Raw genomic sequence first — 22183 nt, 5'->3', positions numbered from 1 at the left:
CAGCTGCCATCGCGGCACCACAGTAGTGTGCGCTGTCGTACGGTCGCCGACATTTTCACTAAGGTATGAGGCAACGGCGTCAAACAATACCATGCACAAAAATAAAGTGCTGCTTGAACGGATGCCTGTATGCGGCAGCTGTTGTGGAACGGGCCCACAGGCTACATTTGGTGGTCTCCCGGTTAGTGAGGCAGTCGCGCTACGCTCCATCTGAGGCAGTTCATGTAAAATGTACTGCATGAAAGTGTCCATGCCAGTTACACTTGTACACATACGTAATGACGTGCGTGTGGGCCAGTGGTGGCGAGCACGAAGCAGCGCGAGTGTCCTTGGCCGAGGGCAAAAGACGAAGAAGTCGTTGCAGTCTTTTTCCTGCGATCGATAAAGCGTATTTGTTTGAAGCGCTTTGTGTGCTCGCCAACCCCACGTCGTCACAATAGTACATGTCTCTCTCAAAATGTGTTGCCTCAACTTATTACAAAATCACGACACCTATACAGCTGCACTCAGATTTGCTTTAGGCCGTATCGTAACTTTCAGTGAATTCTTCACAGTTTAGCTCTTTTAGGCCCAGGCATGGTGACAGAGCAATGTAAACAGCTCTAACGCTCTAATTCCCAAACAGTGCATCCATAAATGGCATATCTGCTTCAGTTGCAAATGAAGGTGATGTTGGCCAGATATGTGGCAATCCATGCGAGGCTGAGCATGAGGAAGAGAGGTTCAGTGGAGGCGAAGCAAATGGCTATGGCTGTATAGCGTTTACTTGTTTCTGTGTGTGGACTCGAAGAGGAGGACAACAAAGTCAAGTGCATGCAAAGGGTGCTGTTCACACCGACTGCCATGTTGTCACAAGTGAGAGAGAAGAAAAAAATTGGCCCCGGATCTGCATGTTACATTGCAAATGCCGTCGAAAGACAATAGTCTTGCGTCTGGAGAAAGTGAACAAAACATTTATTTGATGTTCTGCACAAAAAAATCGGTGAATGGTATTTTGGAGGCGCTGCGCTAGAGTGCTTCGAGCGAGCAGCGGAGGCGAACGAGCGCATCGAGGCTTGTTAGACACGAGCGCCATGTGGCAGTTATCTTCGAAAACGAAGGAAGGCGTGTGTGCCGTCGAAGAAAGATGCGTGCCATTCTCGGAGGCAATAAGGTGTAGAACGCAAATCGACGGACAGGTGCCACCACCGTGTCGTTTTAGCAAATCGTTGGTAACACTTGCCTTTTTGAGCACTGCATTGCACTGTCAGTGCAGGGTGTTTTAACTCTACGGTCTTTAGAATTACTTGTGTGTGCCTTCTCTATTATAAAGGCACACATACAAAACATCGACGCGTTGCTATGATACCTCAGATATGTGCAATGATTGCTTTTTAATTGACGATCGCACAAGTATGAACGCTGGATCTTGAGCAATATTGGTGGGCGCTGCAAATGGAGTCAGCCCGTTTGAGGTATTGTTAAGAACAGACAAACAGACAAAAGTACAGACAGACCAAAACTTTTTTGTCCAAGGTTCCCAAGAAAGACTATCGTCTTTAATATACTGCGATTTGTCTGTCTGACTCAATTACCTACAATCACCTACAAGGGGTGACATCGGACACTTTCAAACTAGAACCTGCCACACAACTGCACTGTGAACTTCGATTCCCCTGCAACGTTTTTCATTCATAGAGTCTAGTTATGCCACATCCAGAAGACGCCACAGTTTTTTCTGACGCCCCAGACATTGCAACCATCAAGCACGTAGAATTTTGGCTGGTAGATCCAGCTCCTTGGTTGCCCACCATTGAGTGCCTTCTTTGGCGCAATTGTGTGATCTCATTGCAGTTAAACTACAACTGCATTATCGGCGCTCTCACAACTTTGAATGCCTCCGTCCTGTGTGCCAACTTTGTGCAGCGATGGCCTACAATTCGTGCGACACGTTGAAGAGCACCCCTTTCCTGCACTGCAGAATCTGACCAACACTGCATGCAACTTTTTAGAACTTACCCTTTTTGCACTTTTTCTGAAGAAGAGCAAGACTGTATGCCCACCCAAGGAACAAGCCACTCGATGCAAACGACAACAGGAGTTAGCACAAGAGCCACAAGACCACTGCTTCGACAGCTTTAATGGCATGAAACTGGCTTAACCCCCTGTTTTTTGTGTGTATTTTAAGCTGCCACACATAAGAGTTTAATGGCATTTGCCCTCATGATTTCGATAACAGCAAATTCCGAAGTGAGCATTTTTACCGTAATAATAGAAATAAACATGCATTTGTGAACTTACCTTGTATCAGCACCGCATATAATACCAGTGTCACACGGGCACTTTTAATCACAATTAGTGTCGATCCGGATTAACCACGATCCAGATTAAGTGCTGCTACACGGTCACTTTTAATCACGATGAGGCGCGATCGGCATTAAGATTATTGCGATCTGCGCATCACGATCTGCCTAAGAGGTCACGATTTTGCTGTCGTCTGCAACCCCTAGCCGAGCTTGTTGAAAGCACAATAAACAAGAAAATCGAGCATAGTTCAATAAAAACAGCTACATGTTTATAAAAAAGCAAATTCTAAAGTGTTTAAATTGGAACAATATCTGAAGTATTGAATATATTAAGATTCGCATCGACCGCATGTAGTTATGAGAGAAGCAAGCGACAAGCAGTTGACCGTTGCTTTCAGCGCTTAGTTCAAATCTCACCCCGTCGGAGCTGTTGGAGCACCTCAAAGCAATCTGGTTATGAGTGACACAAGCCTTTCGAGAACGTCGCAACATACATCACTTTGTGGTCGAATAGAGATTTTTACAGTAATTGCCCCTAGCAGGAGCGACTGGAACAGACTTGAGGCGTCATAAGTGAAACACTGGGGCGTACAACGAGATTGACCTTCGCTGCGACTACACGTCTATGGGCGGGGGCCATCACAAATAAAAGCGAAGGTTAAGAATCTCACACAGCAATACAGGTAAGTGCAAGGAAAATTTTATGGAATAATGGATTTATGAAATTGCTATTGTAGTGGCACTCAAATTTTTTGACGTACTAGCAGTTTTTGCACAAATAACTTTGCTGATAAAGGGCTCTATAGATATATTGTACGCCGAGTTTTGTCAGTGGCATGTTTTACGGCACGCAAATGCCACCTGGGGCATTTCATCTGACCCAAGCTTGAACAGTATTAGCTTGAGCCATGTAGCAGCGGTCATAAAGTTGATTGCGATCAAGAAAACTGATCCGAATCGCCTTGATCGCGATTAAATGTGCCCATGTGTCACCGGTATAAGAAACCAAAAAAAGGAATGTATAAGGCATGTATAAGATGGATGTGAAGGGCATGAAATAAACAGTTGGAAGTTTAGGGCCTCTTTTCTTGACGTTGGTGTCGTCTGTTCCTTTTTTGCATTTCTATGGTGTCGCACTAATACAGGCTAAGTTCACGGATAACCAACTCACCCTAGTTCCAACACTTTTGAATGCATTTGTGACAAGCCTAATCTGCACTTGAGGCTAATAAAATCAGAAGTAAGCAAGCTAGGGCTTCATTAGCTTCAACTTTTCACTGCTTTTTACAACGTAGCAACTGACCATCACAGATTCAGCCATTGCATACTGTATCTGAAGACCAGAAGCATTGTGGCAGGTGCCATGTTGAAGCCATTGCAAAGTTGAACTGAATCTCATCAAGTGCATCTACGGAATAACATGACAGTGGCTAATCACCGTAATTTTTACACGATAAGTTCAATTTCTAATTCTTTATAGTTGCTCCACAGTCCAAGTTATGGCATTGAGAGTACACATTTAGCAATCAAATGTGTTCTGGTGAATGCAGTAAGTAGCAAATGACTTCAAGTTTGCCCATATGGCACTGTGAAAATGGTATCAAGCCTTGATGAATTAAGAAGTTCACACCATTTCCAGGGCCTACGTGGTACATGTACATTACAATACTAGCAGCAAAACAAGCTGTTTGCATAAGTGGACAGGGTTGCACACAGCATGAGAAGATACCATGAGTGGTGTGCAGTCATTTCTTCTCTTTCCTATCAATCTAAGGCTCCTATCTATTTGAGGCTGACTGAATGGTCAGCGACCTGCGATCCACAGGACCCCATTTGGTGACTCCCGGCACGATGTTGAAACCCTCTCCCCCTCCCCTGATCACTTTTCATTTGAACGTCGTCGTGGCACCGTTGACCGAAAATTCGGTTTTTGATTGCAACCTATGTTTACTGCAACCTTCTTGAAGCACGTTGAAAATAAACGTGACATCAATCCACTTTTTTTTACACAATTGTCGATTTGCCATATTTACTTTCGGTCTGCAAAGCCCCCTCATTACTTCCCCCTAGATTTGCGGTCCAGCCCCCGCAGTGTCAAATTAATTCAACTTTGTCCTTAGCCTCAAAAAGTTGCTGACCCCTCGACAGCAAGAAAAAGCCAGACCTGCAATAAAAACACATTAACCTACTTATTTAGGTCTTTCTGCGACATCAGAACAGCATCTGTTATACATAGACTGCACGTTAAGATACACTCACTGAGTTTAAGGCAACTGTGATGTCACTATGGTTTTAGTAATTGTTGCACTATGAACACTGAATACAAATTAGCAACTAGGTTTTTTTCCGTAAAACATGTCATAGCTGTATCATACAACAAGTGAATTACTAATCACCAATTCCTAAACTGTATAACAATGGTATTTGCAAGTAAATTTACATTGCATTTTGCCACTCATTGATCAAAATACAATCAATATCTTCAATAGGCGTACCTCTAAGGCTTCCAAGAGTTGGCTGCTGCCGGTGTTGATGCTACCACACTGCAGTCCCAAATCCTATAAAATAAAGATGAGGCAAATGAAACTTACGCATCCTGTCTCCATTTCGTTATTAGCTGACAACAATAACCTTTTGCATGACACACTTACCCACAATATAAATTCACAGTGTGCTACTGTGACATTTTTCGTAAACGGTAAGAGAGCTTTCGTGGTCTGCGATTATATAAGCAAAGTATCATTCCATCAAGACACCCTCAGCATTCAAGACACTCTCTATCATGCTCTGCCTATGAGACAAGTGCAATAATATGTACGTGCCAATCATACCTCTGAACCTCATGACTATGACCACTGAAGGTTACCAGAGAGATAAGTTGCCACTACTTTAAAAAAATGACAAAACTACGCTTTCTATATAAGGTCATACAAGTGGTGAATTGCTTTTACAGTAAACTCTGTACAACACAGAAAAATTATGTTTACTACTTTCACAATTTCTGTTAAAGGAATCAGTATTTGCAAAAACCAAAAGTCAGAGTGACCCAACCGGATGTACTATAGACATTCCAGAACCACCGGAAACATCACTGAACAGAGCTGAAAGCCTATGCCTGAAAGGTATTTTTTTTTTCATCTGTTGCAAACAAACTTTCATGCACAAAGTATTGCCTAATGATAGCATAAACATAACCGATTGTGACGCATCGATTTTGTTTTCTCGTTCAGGCACATACGAAGTATTGTGCCCCATTTCATTGTCAAAGATTGTTGAACAAGCACAAAGTGTCGTGAAGGATCGTGGAAAAAGGAAAGGAGTGTTGCGTAAAAATGAAACCTTTGAATTGTAGCGATGCTTGACTTTTCCAAACAGCTCCTGTTGCAACTGATGCACGTGTACTTCCCATAGTGAGCCAACAGCCTCCATTTTCTGAATGGACAACAGGAAACAAGCAAACTGTAATTAGTTACGGGCACATGATAGCCCTTCGCTATAGAAACAAGCACAGTTTGCTATAGGCATAAAATGAAAAGACGCTCTTGTCATTTCATGATTTTCATGCTACCTGTGTGATATGCTTAAAAGTAAATTACAGGAAAATACTCACCTCATCTTTGATAGCCTTGCGGCTTCCTGGAAACCGGCACCTCTCAAGAACATAGGTAAGATAAAGGAGCTCATCGGAAGGCTGAAAGGCCACAACACAGGCATTCAAGCTTTGACAGGTACAAAGCGCTGCACAACAATCCAGAATAAAAGCTGTCACATCCTCGGCCACATAGCCAGTGAGAAAGAAGGTTCTTATTGTAATTACACAAACGCAACTTTTTTTTTTATGAAGACAAGCTGGGAACAATATACACCCAGTTTCTGCTTTCAAATTGCACTGACTTGTTAGGTTTTCACTTTAGTCCAGCCTGGTGCACCTACACTGACTTGTTTCTAGGTCTCAACTCTGTTGAGCAGCTGCGTTCAAAGCACAGTGAAAATGCTAGTACCATTAGTATCTTTCCTCTTTGTTTTTTTGCTGCAGAATACTTTGGAGCGATACCACGGAGTGGTTCTGCCCAAGAGTCCATATATGAACACCGAGTGGTTCTGCCCAAGAGTCCATATATGAAAAGTACACCACTCACTACTGCAATATGCAAAATCTAGTCAGAAAGAAATAACACAACAATACATGAACATGTAGCACACTACCAGATAAGTTACTAGTACTACATACTGCCCTGCATCTCGCATTATGTAGGCTTGTGCATATATTAGAGCACTTTAAATATTCATTATAGAGTACAGTACTTGAGTCCACACTGAGAAAAATTAAAAACTTCCAGAATGTCGAAGTATTTAAACAAATTGATGGACATATTTAGTGCATTTAACTTGCTTGATAAAGGGGTTTCACTAAAGCTTGCAGCTTCCACGTCGCAAAACAGCCTAATCAATGAAAATCCATACTGCCACACTGCCACACTTGAAAATTAAGTGTGCATATTATTACCTGAACCTTAGTTAACATTTGCTCTCATACTTAAAAGCATGTAATACAGCCTTATATAGGCTATGTATGGCAGATTTTAAAACGTGTCATATTTTGCCCTTTACTATTATGATGCAGCTCATAACATTAACTGAAGACAGTTTGTTTGCTTGCAGTCTCTTTTCACTCCTTTTCAACACTGTAATACAGGACACAAACCTATTTTCAATACTGACTTCATCATCCCATACTACAGTAAGCATGCGTAAATACGCAGAAAAATCTTTGAACAGACACACACACACACACACACACGAAGAATTAATTAGACTGAAGCAGTCTTGTGGCAGGAATGCAGTCATTATCATAGCGAGCTACGTGCACAGTCAGCAAAAATCACAGCTAAAGGTACAGCAAACTCTCAATGCACTATGCAAGAACAGTGTGACAAAAACATAAACACTAGACAGCATAAATAACACAAAAACATAAACAAAACACAATAACATAAACACTGGAAAAAACTAAGCATGTCCCCAGCAGCCATCGAATAAAACAAGAAAAAAGTGGAGCTTATTATGAATGCAACCTCCAAAGTAAATCAATGTGCACATTAGAATATTAGTGTCACACGCCCGTGTCAACATACCCAGTTCGTGTACCCTGCATATATAACTCCACAGATCCAATAGAGAGTTTTAGCGAGTTACGGAAGTACGGTATGCACATATGCCATCATATGACGGTACCACTCCTACTTTCCTGGTCGTTGACTTTATGCTGGTGAAGGCACCTCTACACCATAAAAGCTTTTTCAAAAAGTACTGTGGGGTACGGTTGTCTCACGTCATTGCTGCCTGTCAACCTAAGCATTGTTGATGAGACACATGTCGTTAGGGCAACTCACCGTCACTGGAACGAGCCCAAAAGCACACCGAGTGAGAGGGACGAATGCCCTACTGTGTTTGCAGACCATATTTCCACAACTTGCTAAAGCTCTCTTTTATGCAAGCTTTACCTGCATCATTGAGAAGTATAATTCTACATTGTCAATGAAGCAGCTCAAGTTTCATCATCTCATAAGTACAGTGAACCTTAATTATATGACTTTCAGGGGGCCACAAAAAACCACCGTATAGTCCGGGTGTCATACAATAAAAAAAACTAACATTATCAGCCATGCCCAAAATAATGGGTACAGACTACCTAAATAAGCCCATGGCACGACCTTGTGCCTCTGCAAGGAAAATAAATTAAATTATTCTAGCCAGTGGAAACTAATATGGCAGCATTACTTAGTGGGAGGAGGTGCAAGTGAATTTTTATTCTCAACTTAAAAATTGAATCCAACGTGCAACTTTCTACCAATAAACGAACCAAAAATTGCCAGCGTGTGCAAACAAAATTTAAATCGTGTTGCCAACAGCCTCCCGTAAGAAGAGTCGGACACAGTGTCATCACTATCACATAATGGTGACAGACCACGAGTTTGCGTAGAATGCTTTCGTGCGCGACTGAGCATTGCGAATTGTAATTTGTTGGCTTGTGAATTGCAACTAGTACTGATGTCCCGCTGTTATTATGAACGTTGACATCAAGAGAAAGTAATTTTGCATGATGAAAACAGCTGCATCGCACCTTTATGCATGCGCAAGCCTGTGACTGCAAGTGTGACCGAAGAAGGAGATCAGTGGTATGTCGGCCTGAAAAAAATTCTACGAACCGAAAATGTGAAAATATCAGCTTATTGGCCAGCTGAAGCTACTCTGTGTGGATAGAGCTCGACTAGGTAACCAACCCATATACAGTAAAAGCTCGTCAATTCAAATTCCACGGGAACACTGAGCAATTTCGAATTAAACAAAGTTCAAAATAATGAAAGTGAGCAAAAATGGGTGGATTTCGGGAGTGGGGGCACGAAAAATATTTATTGGTCAAAAAAGTCGGCGATGACCATCTGCTTCTTTTCTCTGAATGCCACAGCTGCGGCTTTCTGTTCCAGCGCGCAGACGGGACGCAGGAAATCCTTTTCACCCTCTTCGAAGCTGAAGAAGAGACGTGCCACATCAAGTGCCTCCATCACCGCAGAAGCTGACGGGCGCACAAGTGCTTCGTCATTTTCGTCTTCCTCACCTTCTGGCTCTTCAGCAAAAGGCTGCGCACCGGCTACTTGAGCGATAATGTCCTCATTAGTCAGGGCACTACACACCGATGCTTCGGTGTCAACTTCAACATAATCGACAAAACGTACGCCCCGAAGAGTGTCGCGCAATGCCACTGGCATGAGCTCCTCAGCCCCATCCACGTCGACGTCACAACTATCCTGCCCACTTCCAGCTGCAAATCCACTGTGGCGGAAACAGTTTGCGATTGTGGTCACGGTCATCTGTTCCCATGCGCGCACCAACATGTGCATGGCAGTGAGCAGCGTAATGCCGAAATCCTTCTTGTCGCCCGCGCACAAAATCATTCTCTCCAGGACGTGTCACCTATGGAAGCACTTGATGTTTCTTATCACACCCTGGTCCATTGGCTGTAGGGCCACAGTCGTATTTGCTGAAAGAAACACTAACTTTGTTGCTCTCAGCTCGTTGTCGACTTTGTGCTCCGAACAGTTGTCGACGACAAGAAGAATGTGCTGCCGCCCAGTTCCATTCGCCTGTCGAATTTCAGTAGCCACTTCCTGAATAGGTCACCTGCCATCCAGGCTTTCTTGTTTGCGGCGTACTTCGTCGGCAGTGACCGAATGTTTTTGAAGCACCGTGGCTTGAGTGCTCTGCCAATCACAAAAAGGGGGACCTTTTCCGTACCGGTCACATTTGCGGCGACCAGAACAGTGACACGCTCTTTGCTGCGCTTGCCACCGGCACAGCTGTCTCCCTTGCAGGTGATCGTCTTGTCTGGCTGCAACTTGAAAAATAACGCTGTCTCGTCAGCGTTAAACACATCCTGTGGTGAGTAGCTCTCCAAGTACTGCTGCAGGGTGTCGCTTCTCCAAGTAGCGCATGTTTCGGCGTCCACTTCCTTTGCCTCGCCGGATAACGTGCGGAATACGAGATCGTGCCGCTCCCTGAAACGATGAAACCATCCCTCGGAGGCGACAAAGTCTTCAATGTCCAAGCGCAGGGCGAAATCGGCTGCCTTGGCCATGATGATAGGGCCGCTCAATGAGATAATGTGGGCTCTTATTTCTTTAACCCAGATAATCAAAGCTGACTCTAGTTCTGGGAACTTCGCTGTCCTTAGCTTTTTTCGACTGGCGCCAAAATCCTCGGCTTCATAGGCGTTTTTAATGGTCGTCCTGTTGCGTATCTAAGTTGACAACGTGCTCGGAGGTATGCTGTGCTTCCTCGCAATTTCGTATTCGCTCGAGTTCCCTTGGTCAACCTCTCGCAAAATCTCCACCTTCTCCTTGACAGTCTTTGCGCAGTAGTTTCCCCGCGGCATCTTGCAACTTTGATGCGGAATAAGACGCCTCGACGGCGTGAATGAACAACGTGCTTGAGGAACAAAGTGACAGTGCCGGGTGAGGCCTAGGACTGCTAGGACTACTCCGCCGACTCCTCAGCATCCCGCGTATACAAGTGGCGCCAGGCGTTCAGATAGTGGGAAGGCTACGGAAAAAAAAAAAAATGCTCCCTGGATTTTGGAGGCCATACTTTGCTCGCCCTTTGTCTGGAGGCCACTTGAAGCTCGAAAAAACTGGTCGTGCCACCTATCGTTCGGCCATAAAAGCTTCCACTAGTGTTTGACGATGATGACGCTCGGCGGCGCGCGCTTTGAATTATCCGTAGAGGCAGAAATTTCTGTTCGAATTAACGAATCGTTTTACGCATGGTCTCCTATGCACTGCGAACCGGACTGCGGCGACCATTTCGAATTATCCAAAATTTCGAATTAATGAGGTGTGAATTAACGAGCTTTCACTGTACGTACACATGCGATCGAGGCATAAATAGAATCGCATGAATTCCAAAAAAATTACTTTTACTTTTTAATAAGACATCCAGTCTCTCTACTTTTCTAATTGTGAAGATAAGGAAATGAACCTAAGTTCATGTTTCGCCCTCATGAATATATAAACGTTTGATTCGAGTAAAGGGGGTTATTTCTTTCAGATGTCATCTCAAAGTCATCGTAAGATGCAGGATTGGCATAAAACTGCATTGTATAACCAAGGTTTTTAACCATACATTACTTCCATGGGGATTTTGAGGGGACCAAACTGATTCGTCGTAGAATGCGTGTCATTGCAAAAACAAAGGACGTATTATCGAAGTTCAACAGTACTGCTGCGAGAATAAAGGTGCACTAAAGTTACCATGGTGCCGTACATGACATATATGTGCCAAGGCAGCTCTCTACCCATTGTGTGGCAGCTATACTCTGCTAATACTTATCTTGACATTCAAGCTTCCCCACATTCGAGTCTCTTCACAAGTAGCATAGGAACTTGTGGTCGCCTTCAGCTTTGCTTGCTCGCATCGTTAGCGCGTTCAGAAAATTCTATATATTATAGTATACTAAAATGTGTATGGAAGAGACACTGCGATGGTTCGGTGTACATTTTAGTGCCATATGTGACAAGCATGTTCTTCTTAGAGTACTAAACAGCACATTCCAGGCCGTGCACTGAGCTACTACATCATGGATGCCGTGTATACTTCAGAAAACGGGTGTGTCGAAAAGGTGGCGCTGTCTAAAAAATTGAAAGAAATAAGGAAGGCGTTATTGCAAAGCAAACAGTAACTATATTTTACCTACGACTTCCCATAACTGTTTGACTCTCATAAGAAATAAAGCAGCAGTTATTTATGCAAAGCAAAATGAGCAAATTATAGGTTAAGTACTTGCCAATTACAAATAGAAAATTATACGTTAACCTAAGTACTATTTTTTCGTGCGATAAAAGGCATGCACTTTGGTTGTGTAACTTTCATAGTGCTGTCAAGCAAAGTTCTTGCCAAGTATAGTGCAGCAGATCTTCGTTAAAGGTTACCTGAAGGGACCGGAAAAACATGTTCCACTTAACAGGCGTTCCATCTACTGAGAGATGAATATCAGTGCTGAATCCAAATATGAAACGAATCATATTAGAAGCAGTTGTATAAGTTCACGACATGTGGCATGCCTGTAAACAAACGTTCTTTTGCTCTCCTCCCGTTGTGTTAAAGACAAGTTATCATTCACAAAGAGGCGATATTTTCTTAGTCAGCTTGGTTTGTTTGCTACAGCTTTTGAACAGAAAACTGCATCGAGAAGACCTTTGCCTTGTCTCAGCACTGTTATAACATGAACAGCATTCGTACAGATGCAGGAAAGTTTTTCAATTGCTTCTAGGAGAGAAACAGGTCATAGAGTTTCCTAAATATACATTAGAGGGAACTCTGGCGCTAGTGTCTATAAGAGCTGCAATGCACGGCGCTTCACCGAGCATTGGAATGATAGGTAGTACACAGATTTGTCTAATCTTCGTAATTCTGGCTCTGTGTGTGTTCGTGTGGCTTGGAGCTGTTTTCTCACGAAGCAAAATCAGCAAGAGTTCAGCAGCTGCGCTTCACCACCTCATTCTCTGATGCTTAACATTTCAAATCCGGTCACGAAGTTCGAAAGGCTTCATTCCTTCTTTCGAAACAAAACCGAAACGCAGCAATAAACAAAGCCACAAGTACGATTCCCCGCCCTTATGTACAAAGAGTAGGAAAATCCGTGTACTACCCATCATTCCTATGGTCGCTGAACGATCGCAGCACCAGAGTCCCCTCTAGTTAATTTTAGCACACTCTATGGAAAAAGGTACTTGAGTTTTGGAGTAGTCACAGAAGCTGTGACTACTGATGTGCAAATTGATAACAGCCCTGTGCACCGTATGTTCAACCCGCAGGTAAGCACATATCAAAAGAACTGGTTTATCTCAGTCTTTCAGAGGACTCATGCCCATAGCCAGAAATTTTTGGGGGGGGGAGGGAGACATTTTTTTGAAGCTCTTGAAAAACTTATTTTCATTATTTTTTCTCAGTGAAACACCCCGCCCCCGCCCTCCGCTCCGAAGTTTGGGGAGGGGGCGGGCGCGTAGGCACCCCTCAATTAATTGGCTATGGGCCTGGCTCATGTGATAACATCACTCCGTTTGGGAGGCCTGTCATCGGAGCACAGAGGAAACATCCTAGCCTTTAACAAGGCGAAAAAGACACGAGAGAGGGGTTCGCTCAAGCAGCAACTATGAACTTAACACCTAAGGGGACGGTCGCAATCACTGGGGCGCATGCTTGCACGGCAACCAGCCGCGGGCGGCTTGCACACACTTCGCGAAGAGAATGCGAAAAGCGCTACTCTCCCTGGAGGGGGTGCATTCTCTTACTTTAGTATCTTGTAGATCTAGATCGAATCTAAAAGAGTTATCTGCTAGCATCACTTCGTATAACATTTCAATTTGTTTCATTTCCAATCATTGCTTCGCCCTTGTGGTGAAACTGCGACTTTTTAGCTTTGTACAGTCGCCCCCTTTTTTTTTACTAGAATACGCGAGCGTGAACAAGCGAGCCGATAAGCACCATATAACCGAGCAAAGTGGTGACATGAATGATAATATACACACTCGCGCTCAAGGACTGTCCTCAGCACCTGTCTTTGCTAGGCTGTTTTGGAAACCGGCTCGACTTATTCTGAGCACCATTTACCGTCATCCTTTTTTCGTTTTCTGTAAGCTGCAATCAAGTTATAACAAAATTGTTTCACTGAATGTGATAGCGACAAACTGTATGAATATACGAGATCAGGCTGCCAGCTAATTTCTTTGCATCCAATACTATCATGTAACTCTAATAAAAAGCCGATGTAAGAGAATACGGCCGCACCGGCAGCTTAGGGGAGACATGTTCTTTTCACACAGTCTCTTAGCACTGAGAGCGCAGCTCGTAGAAGGGTTCAGGAGCCATTTGCGCTGATGTCAGTCGAGATAGCACGCACATCAGCACTTGCGACCACGTGCTTGGAATCGAACTTCACTGCTCGAGCGATTACAGCCTTGACGAAACCGAAACTATTACTGTTTTGGTGAAACACAGTGTTTTAGCCACATTTTCAAGCACAAGGCTTGATGGCTGTCGCACCTTGTAGTGGGTGCGACTAAATGTGCGTGCTGCAGCACAGTACAGCACTGATAAACGAGTTTGGCGCAACAGGAGTTGTTCAGCGCAGGATGGCGCAGGTAAACAGGTTTGGCGCACAAAGGCACAGGTGGCGCCGCTGTTCCACCCTTATGCTTCACGACTCTCAAAAACACTGCATGCAGTCACAAGTGAGAAAATATCGACCATTACTGCCATTAGAAAGTTTTACTTTGACCTAGAGGTGCACAAGCTTGAAGGCGGGTGAGATAGGGGAGCGAGAGAGCGAGCTTCTATCTGAACACAGCGAGGTGAACATTCAGCTTTGCGCGCTAGCACACACTATTCAAACACGCTTTCCCAATGTCAAAGGTCTCAACAGTCACCTTTCTCTGCATCGCCTTGGAAACCGCGGACCTTGTGAATGACGTCGCAGTGCTCTCCGAGGCCAAAAGAAGCAGCAAGGTTACGGCATCACCAGACTGCAGAAGGACAGGACCATGTGTGTACAATTGAAAAAAAGGGCAACAGCACCAACGTGTGGCCTTGTGCTGGGGAGGATAAGACCACAGACCCGAGGCCTTCACATGCATGAACTACGACAAGCAGATGAAGGTGAAAGAACATCTATTCACTGTGTTCCACTCTGAAAGCACCGACACAAGTAGAGATCCGCAGCTCCTAAATATTTTCCGTTTTCTGAGATACTGGAAATATGACAGGCGCTGACACTTTTCTAATCAAACAGTAGGCCGGATTCCGTGGCTTTTAGATTTGTAAATCTCAAACACCATTTCACATCATGAGAAGTTCTGATATCTTGTTCCTTTCAATTAAGGGTATATCAGTATAGCTTAACTGGGTCTGTCTTCACACAGAAAATCAGTTGGGGCCTTATTGAAATTTTTGAGTGGTAGTGGCCTATAAAATAGGCTATACTAGTACCTCCGCTCCTGTTCTTGGCGTGTCTTTTGCTTTCCCCTTTTGTTTCCTCCTCCCCTTAAGTAGCAAAGCAGATGCTACAATCGTGATTCAACTCCATGCCTTTCTCTCATTGTATTCTCTCACTCTCTTCTTCAGCCGAAGTGGGTACAATGAGGGAAGGAGGGGGTAGGCGGCTTAGTAATGTCTAGATTTTCTCCATGCATCACAGATTTCACACAAGATGCAGGACAAACGTTTGATTTGCCCATATGACAGCAGTTGCTAGAATCAAGTGCACGCTGGAATAAATAACTTGAACAAAAATAAAATATTACAACTTGCTTCAATTCCTATTGAACAGCTGCATCAAAGAGCTGCACACCAGACACGTTGCAACATATGCCAGTATCTATCACACTTCCAGTTAACAGCTGCTCCATTGAAGTGTTCTTACAATGTAATGAGGCCTGTAGTATGAGAACAGTATTGCCAGACAATCATATTCAGTTGGCTTGAGCAAACTTTCGAAAACTTGAAATATTGGAATGAATGGTACACTATATGAATTCGCTTCAACACGAATTTGCAACTTCCTAAATTTTTAAGTATTTAAATCGAATGGTTAGATGTGTTTTACCACGTGATGCATGACCCAGCTAAAAAGGTAATTTCGCTGCAGCACTGGGCCACTGTGTTGTAATAATACCCCTGCATCATAAAAATCCACGTTTCTGCGAAGCAATACTTCGAGGTTTAGAGTATGTACACGTTATTAGCACCTCGATACCATTACTTCTTTTATTTTAAATTCACAACCACATTATGCGGGCTTATACAAGCTTACCAAATTTCTAAAAGGTAGTAAGAAATTGTTTACATATTTAAAAATGCTCGCACCTTGGGTTCCTAGGAACTAATGTTGAAGGATTCTGTAGCAAACAACAGGTAGGCAAAATATGGCGAGAGGGGGAGGGGGGGTGCTTGCTCAGGCATTGGCACATGTTTCAAATCTCCTGAAAAATGGAAGGAGGTGCCTCTTGCTCGGATCAGGGCACTCGCTCGCGATATTACGGTATCGCGTTAACGTTTGTCACTTCTATTATACGGACACCATTCACTACAAATAAAGTTCAACTGTGAGTTATGACACTGCGCCACCTGTTTTTTTTTTCTATTATTTGCTGCCACAAAGTATGCTCACTAAGACCAGCAAGTTGTAAACAGCATACCAGTGATGTGTCAAGAAGCCTTAGCAGAGACCTGCAGAGCAGCACCAAATTGCAGCTGCTGTCAAACAAGTGGTGTACTGCAACCATCCACTGCATGATGTCCCTCTATATGCAAAAAAGAAAAAAAATGAAGTAAACCAATTATACTTCATTAGGTCACGGTCTATAAGGGTGATCTGTATATGAGGCATACCCTAGTGGGGGAGTCCAAGTTAATGTTGTCAAAAAGAGCTTTCACCGTGCACAAACACCTTCGCACAAAAATGTTTTCAGTGGATAGCACTAAAACAAACTGCTCATTAAATGTTGCAAATTATGAAGCAATAAATCATTGTATCAAGTTATTTCAGCCAAATGAAAAAAAAGAGTGACTCTTCAACATGTTAAGAGAGATGTGAATTTGAAACTAAGACAAGAACTTGTTTTATGATGAATCCTTGGTGAAGGGTTGTGCTCAGCGAAGCGGCCATATCAAAATGCAGGAAATTACACACCTGATAAGTAGAATAGAGAAGTGGTTCGCCTATAGATAATGTGAAATGATGTTTTTTGTCCCAACAGATGAAAAATTCAAACTTTTAAGGATGCGCATAACTGATAGGATCTATCGCAAACATTTTAGTGTAAGAAAATGGCAAAGAGCGCACATGTTGCAGCGGGATATACTACCACTGAATGCCTATGTAGGAAAGCTAATCAAACTTATTTTTACTAAACTTTATGAAAAAAAAAAGAATGCATTAGATGATCTAACACCAAATGAAAATGAATGGCTGTTCGGTTCATGGGGTTTAACGTCCTAATGTAAGCAGGGCTATGGAAGATTCTGTAATGTGGATCTTTGGATAATTCTGACCACTTCGAATGCTTTAATGTGCCCCAAATCTGAAAGTACACAGGCTTCTTGCATTTAACCACTACTGAAATGCAACCACCACAGCCAGGATCAGACTTATGTCTTTCGGGTCCACAGATATCAAATACCATTCCAAATCATGAGAGCTTTCAACATCTTGTTTGTTTGTTTCCATTAAAGGGCACCCTGAAACATCCAGAGTTCGAAATTCAGTGATGGTGGAGAAGTTGTGCATGTGTGTATAGCATCCACTGAGCCATGAAAATTGAAGTTTATTCAAACAATGCAGTATTAACGGAGTTAGGTGCGTTTGGTTTTTAAAATGTGACAATCACTTTCCTTTCGCTTTTTCCTTCACTGCCCTTGGTTGGTATCCACTCCCAAAGCCACCCCGCCCTCCCACCGAGTGTTCGCTCCCAATCACGTGGCATTCGTCATCGCCGACGCGCTGCTCGAAATGCCATCTACTTCTGGTTGCCGCAACCCTATCCCTCGGGAGACAGCGTGCTTGTTGGCAAACCGCTGCTGCCATGCCTAGCAATGCTTGCACGAACACCAACGAACACGAACAACAACAAGCAGCGCAGACAGCTGCATGCAGCCTAACCGGACTGCTCTATCAATCACGGCATATTTGCGTTGTGCGTTAGAGATTCAACCTCTCAACGCCACACAGAGGACTGCAAGGCTCGGAAAAGAGGAGAAATTGTTTTTAGAACTTGTGGCACGCTTGCGGCTCGTAGCGCTGTCCCGTGTAGAATCACTGATCACGATGATATTCTGCACACGATGGGCATTTTTACTTGAAATATGGCTTGAGTAAATCTTTATTTAAGCATTTGAAGATTCACTCAAGCATATAGAAATTTGTCTATGGATGCCGCATCAAGTTTCCTGTGCTTATGTCAACCTTGTAAGGCCGATAACTAAGCTGATCGGAAATTATGCAGGAAGCTTTGTGGGGTAAAGAAAAGGTATCAAGGGCATCAAGGCAGACTGAAAATACTGTAATACTTTATCAACTATAGTAGAACTTTACCAGCCTGGTTTGCATAATAATTAGCCTCCACTTATATGAGTGGCACGGAAGCCCCTTTAAAAGTAACTTTTGATAACACTTTTTATACTGGTCAAGCTGCTTTCTACATCACACATGAAACCTAAATTTGCAGTCGTGACAATCACTACAGTCTGTGCCTGCTAAAGCTACTACAATATCTGCACAAGCCTCTCAAGCAATTGCATGCATCAATGAAGGTGCCAGCTTTGGGGCACAGCCTGCATATAAGCTAAGAGAAAAAAAGCGGTTTTCACCTTAACAGCAGGGGACAACGAATCACTGCAGAGAGCCCCGGAGAAAGCAAGAATGAGTTGCTTGGTGACATTCTCGGCTGGCACCAAGCACTGGAGAAGGGGCTTTGCCAAGGGGGATCCTGGAAATCACATTGCAATTCAGACCCTGAGAACGACTACCAAATTCAGGTGGTCCAATTGCCCATGCCATCGTTTTATAGACTACAGATACAACAAGCGGAATATTAGTGAAGAGTTTTTTAACGATCTCAAAGCTCTAGAATTTTTTAATACAAACGTGGGACCCTTTACACAAGCTACCGGAACCATGATTACAATCAACGATGGTGTAATTAACAATTTCGTATTAATGGATACTCCCTGGTGTTCTTTAACATGCACCTATATCAGAGTACATGAGCATTTTTTTTATTTTTCATTCCCACCCCTTTGAAGAATGGCTGCTATAGCCAGGAACCACACTCACACCAATTACTAAAGCTGATGTAACGAATTGGGAAACTGTCGCACAATTGCAGCACATTGTACAAGAAAATTCGCTGCCGCATTTTGACCACAGAGGCCTACAATAATGGCGGGTTTTTATGCAGTGCACACTGTGCCACAGATGTCCTTCAGCAAATATAAAGAAAAATCACTCAAGCAAGTGCAGGCCATTACCGAACTAGTACTGTGCAGTAAAGACACAATAAGGTTTTGTTGCTGAAGATGACTCAAAAATCATACAGAACACACAAGAAACCGACACACATGTTATCCAGAATAATTAATCATCTTAGCTTCAAGCACATTTTCAGAAAAACTACTGCCTTCAATTTGTTAGCTGTATCTCATGCCTCAATTTATCAGCTACACTTCACTGGAAAGATCTTTCTGATCAAACTGTCATAAGTGCATACTCCTTATCTGTGCACAGGTCCTACTTAATCTGCCTTGATTTCTTTTGTTCTCCTGTTTGCTCACCATGTTTTTTTGTTGTTTGTTTTCACTGTACACTTGCTTTAAATGTACTTTTGAGCTGATTCCACTGTATTTCACCTGTTATTTAAACAATGACCCCATTACTCAATGCTCAACAGGGCCTGTAAAATTTTTCTAAAATAAATATAAGTGAAATAGTGCCGAATGCATTATTTAATGCTGTTGAGCAAGAAACAAGACCTCATAAAATGGTAAGCACTGGCATACATAGTAGTTAGTAGTAGTCCTTCTGTCTGTGGTAAGTGTTGAACAGGCAAGGCAATCGAGCCAGGTGACCAGATAAATTGCATGCCAAGCACAAACCTGTCTCAAAGATATCTGATCCCACCGTGGGAAAGCGATTAGCTCTATGTGCCAGTGACCTTCCTCACATACACATTGTGGTTAGGTAGTTATGTATTCGACCTTTTTTCATTAAAAATTTCTTGGTTATCATTCATTTTTCTGCGGTCATCAGGTGTATGGCAATGATGGAGTAGCAGCTGTTGGACACAAAAAGCTGCAGAGCTGAATCAAGGGTGAGTCAACATTTTTACAAAGGCATTGTTTTCATAAGGGAATAGAAATTTCCCCTGATAGTACGCTGGTTTTCCACAAACGCTTCCTATCGTCTACCATTCTTAAATGATTTAAATATTTCTACTTTATAGTCTTACATGCTGAACGAATTGTGCAATTGTGACGTGTGTGAGGCACACTATACAGGTGGACTCTGGATAATACTTGATCACCAATTATTTTCTTTAACATGCATGTAAATACAAGTACACAGGCATTCCTCCCTTCTGAACTTGTTGAAATGTGACCATCAAAGCTAGGGTTGAATCTGCTGCACCAAATTCAGCAGAAAAAAAAAGCCGCAGCCATTAGGATACTGAGACAGGTAAGCGATACCACAAATCAGTCTGTCTGCATGTTAGCAAAACAAAAACTTTCTGTGAAAGGTGGTAATGTGATGCATTATCGATTTGAAAAGCACAAGTAACTATGGTGGAAAAAAATGCCCGTGACATACACAGCAGTGACAATTGAGTGCCCTTAAAAACTGCCATACAAATAGCAGGACTCTGCCGACCCACAGTGTTGAGACTCTGGCACATTCGGGCAGATACTCAAATTCCCAACAAAGCACATGATCTCGAACTCACGCAACTTCTTTTGTTTTGCTCAGCAATGAGAAGATGCAGAAAACTTACGAGTGTCAGGTGCAGTGATGACCGTGCTCAGCTGCAACATGTGATCTGCCGAGAGACCAGCTTCTTTGGCAAGTGCCCGCAGCTTGCGAATGTGCTCCATCGTTTGCCCCGAACTCTCAAGCTTCCCATTTCCTACAATGCCAGATGACAGTACGTTATAGCTAAATTTTTACAAACTGTTCACATCTCGCGTCAGAAGTCACAAGTCATGGATACGATGTGTTGCTGTAATATGCCTTGAATTACGAAGATGCTCTGCAGATATGAAGTCAGTGTTACTGCATTTATGAATAACCAATTTAGCAAGTCTTATTTAGAACAAAGGCTTGAAAGCTCTCTTCTCCTCATGTACAAAAAAAAAGAAAAGACAACATGTACATCAATATAGTACTTTGAAATTCTTGCAGTAGCATGCTATGACACATGCAAAATGACTACATCTGCTTCAGAATATTCAATGAATAATAGATAAATAAAAATACCAATGCTTGCAAATAAAGCCTGCAAGGAAAGGCCTGACAAAACAATACGAACTATGTTCCAGCACATAAATGGCAGCCATACGCAAAAGCATAACGCACAAATTCTGACTAGTTGTCAAAATAATCAATGCGAGATATCACAGTTGTGAACGTGAAAGTAAGCCAATAGATTTAATTAAAGAGAACCCAGGAACTAGACGTGTTGCTGTCAATAACTAGAAGGAAGGAAGAATGAAACGCACGCTTGGTGCATACCATGCCACGTGCACCAGCCCGCGCAATAAACAAGCCACTCAATTTTGTAAGGAAGGCGGTGAAAAGAGCCATCTCTTGTCCAGATATCTGTCATGGAATTAGAGATCTATTGTCAACAAATGACAGTTCGACATCACGGGGCGATCAACAGAGTATTAGATGGAAGCTAAGATCCCTTGCCAAAAAGGGTAGCTTCCACGTCGTGGCACGGCCATGGAAAGTACTTGAGCACGCGTTTCAACATTCGACACTTGCGCCGGACCTCGTTAACCCAAACCGCGTACGAAGCGTACTTTGCGGGAAGTACCGGAGCCAGGATAAACATCGAATACGTATGCAATAAACGCCTATCATTCACTAAATGACAAGCACCGTTTTCAACGTAATAATTAAGCTGGCAGGGACGCCACTCAATCGCTCACCAAGTCTCACAGCTTCTTGTATCCCTCAGCACGAACCACTTTTCTAGATTCCATGGTTCGGGCTCCACTTACCAGACACGAGGAAACGTACGGCTTTCTCAGCTCGAGATGTCATTGTCCACGATTGCTGCTTGAAAAGTTGCGCATAGAACAAACTAGGCAATGAAAACAAACTGCTTGACGCTCGCGCTTAGAGTTTTGAACATGCAAAACTACTGTGCAAACACGCGTTTGATGACGATGTTGATGGGAAATTGGCATTATCCAACGCCGTTGCTTTATCAGCCATATTTACCAACAACGTTTTTACCACGAAAGTAAACGTATGCGTAAAGCTCTCACAATGCAGAAAATTTTTAAATACGTTAAATATTGTTAAAATAGGTTGTGCTTGAACGCAGTGTTTGCATGGTTTTAACCAGTAAAGTTGATTGTTTTAGCCGCGCGAATTTTGAAAACTTACGGGTGCATGCAGAATACTGAAATTGAAGAAATATGAGACTAAATGCTCCATTCTGCTTTATTGATGCCTCACCATTATACTAATACTTAGTTCTAAAAGTGGTTAGCTAATTTTGCTCCATGTCATCCCCCTGCGGAAAGATCTATGCCGCTATGTTCGACGCTTCGAGAATCATTCCGTT

At 43.0% G+C, this 22183-nt stretch overlaps 1 protein-coding gene across 2 annotated transcripts in view; it reads right to left on the bottom strand.

Annotated features, from left to right (window-relative positions):
• LOC119169378 (uncharacterized) overlaps positions 1 to 21801 on the bottom strand; it is a 44258-nt gene extending 22457 nt beyond the window's left edge. Inside the window, exons 1-8 of one of the 2 annotated variants that reach the window (XM_075887174.1) lie at positions 21612 to 21801; positions 20381 to 20512; positions 18204 to 18322; positions 16034 to 16138; positions 14267 to 14362; positions 5896 to 5976; positions 5625 to 5717; positions 4781 to 4843 (exon numbers count right to left, since the gene is read on the bottom strand). In XM_075887174.1, the coding sequence (XP_075743289.1) occupies positions 4781 to 4843; positions 5625 to 5717; positions 5896 to 5976; positions 14267 to 14362; positions 16034 to 16138; positions 18204 to 18322; positions 20381 to 20512; positions 21612 to 21654 (732 nt within the window). In that variant the 5' untranslated portion in view covers positions 21655 to 21801. The remainder of the gene's footprint in view (positions 1 to 4780; positions 4844 to 5624; positions 5718 to 5895; positions 5977 to 14266; positions 14363 to 16033; positions 16139 to 18203; positions 18323 to 20380; positions 20513 to 21611) is intronic. The other variant, XM_075887173.1, reaches the window with a different exon arrangement.
• Between the last annotated feature and the right edge of the window lie 382 nt (positions 21802 to 22183).

This window comes from Rhipicephalus microplus, chromosome 2 (assembly GCF_043290135.1).
Source record: "Rhipicephalus microplus isolate Deutch F79 chromosome 2, USDA_Rmic, whole genome shotgun sequence".
Lineage (NCBI taxonomy): Eukaryota > Metazoa > Arthropoda > Arachnida > Ixodida > Ixodidae > Rhipicephalus > Rhipicephalus microplus.
The sequence above is the reverse complement of the archived record's forward strand: the minus strand, read 5'-3'. Positions and strand labels throughout refer to the sequence as shown.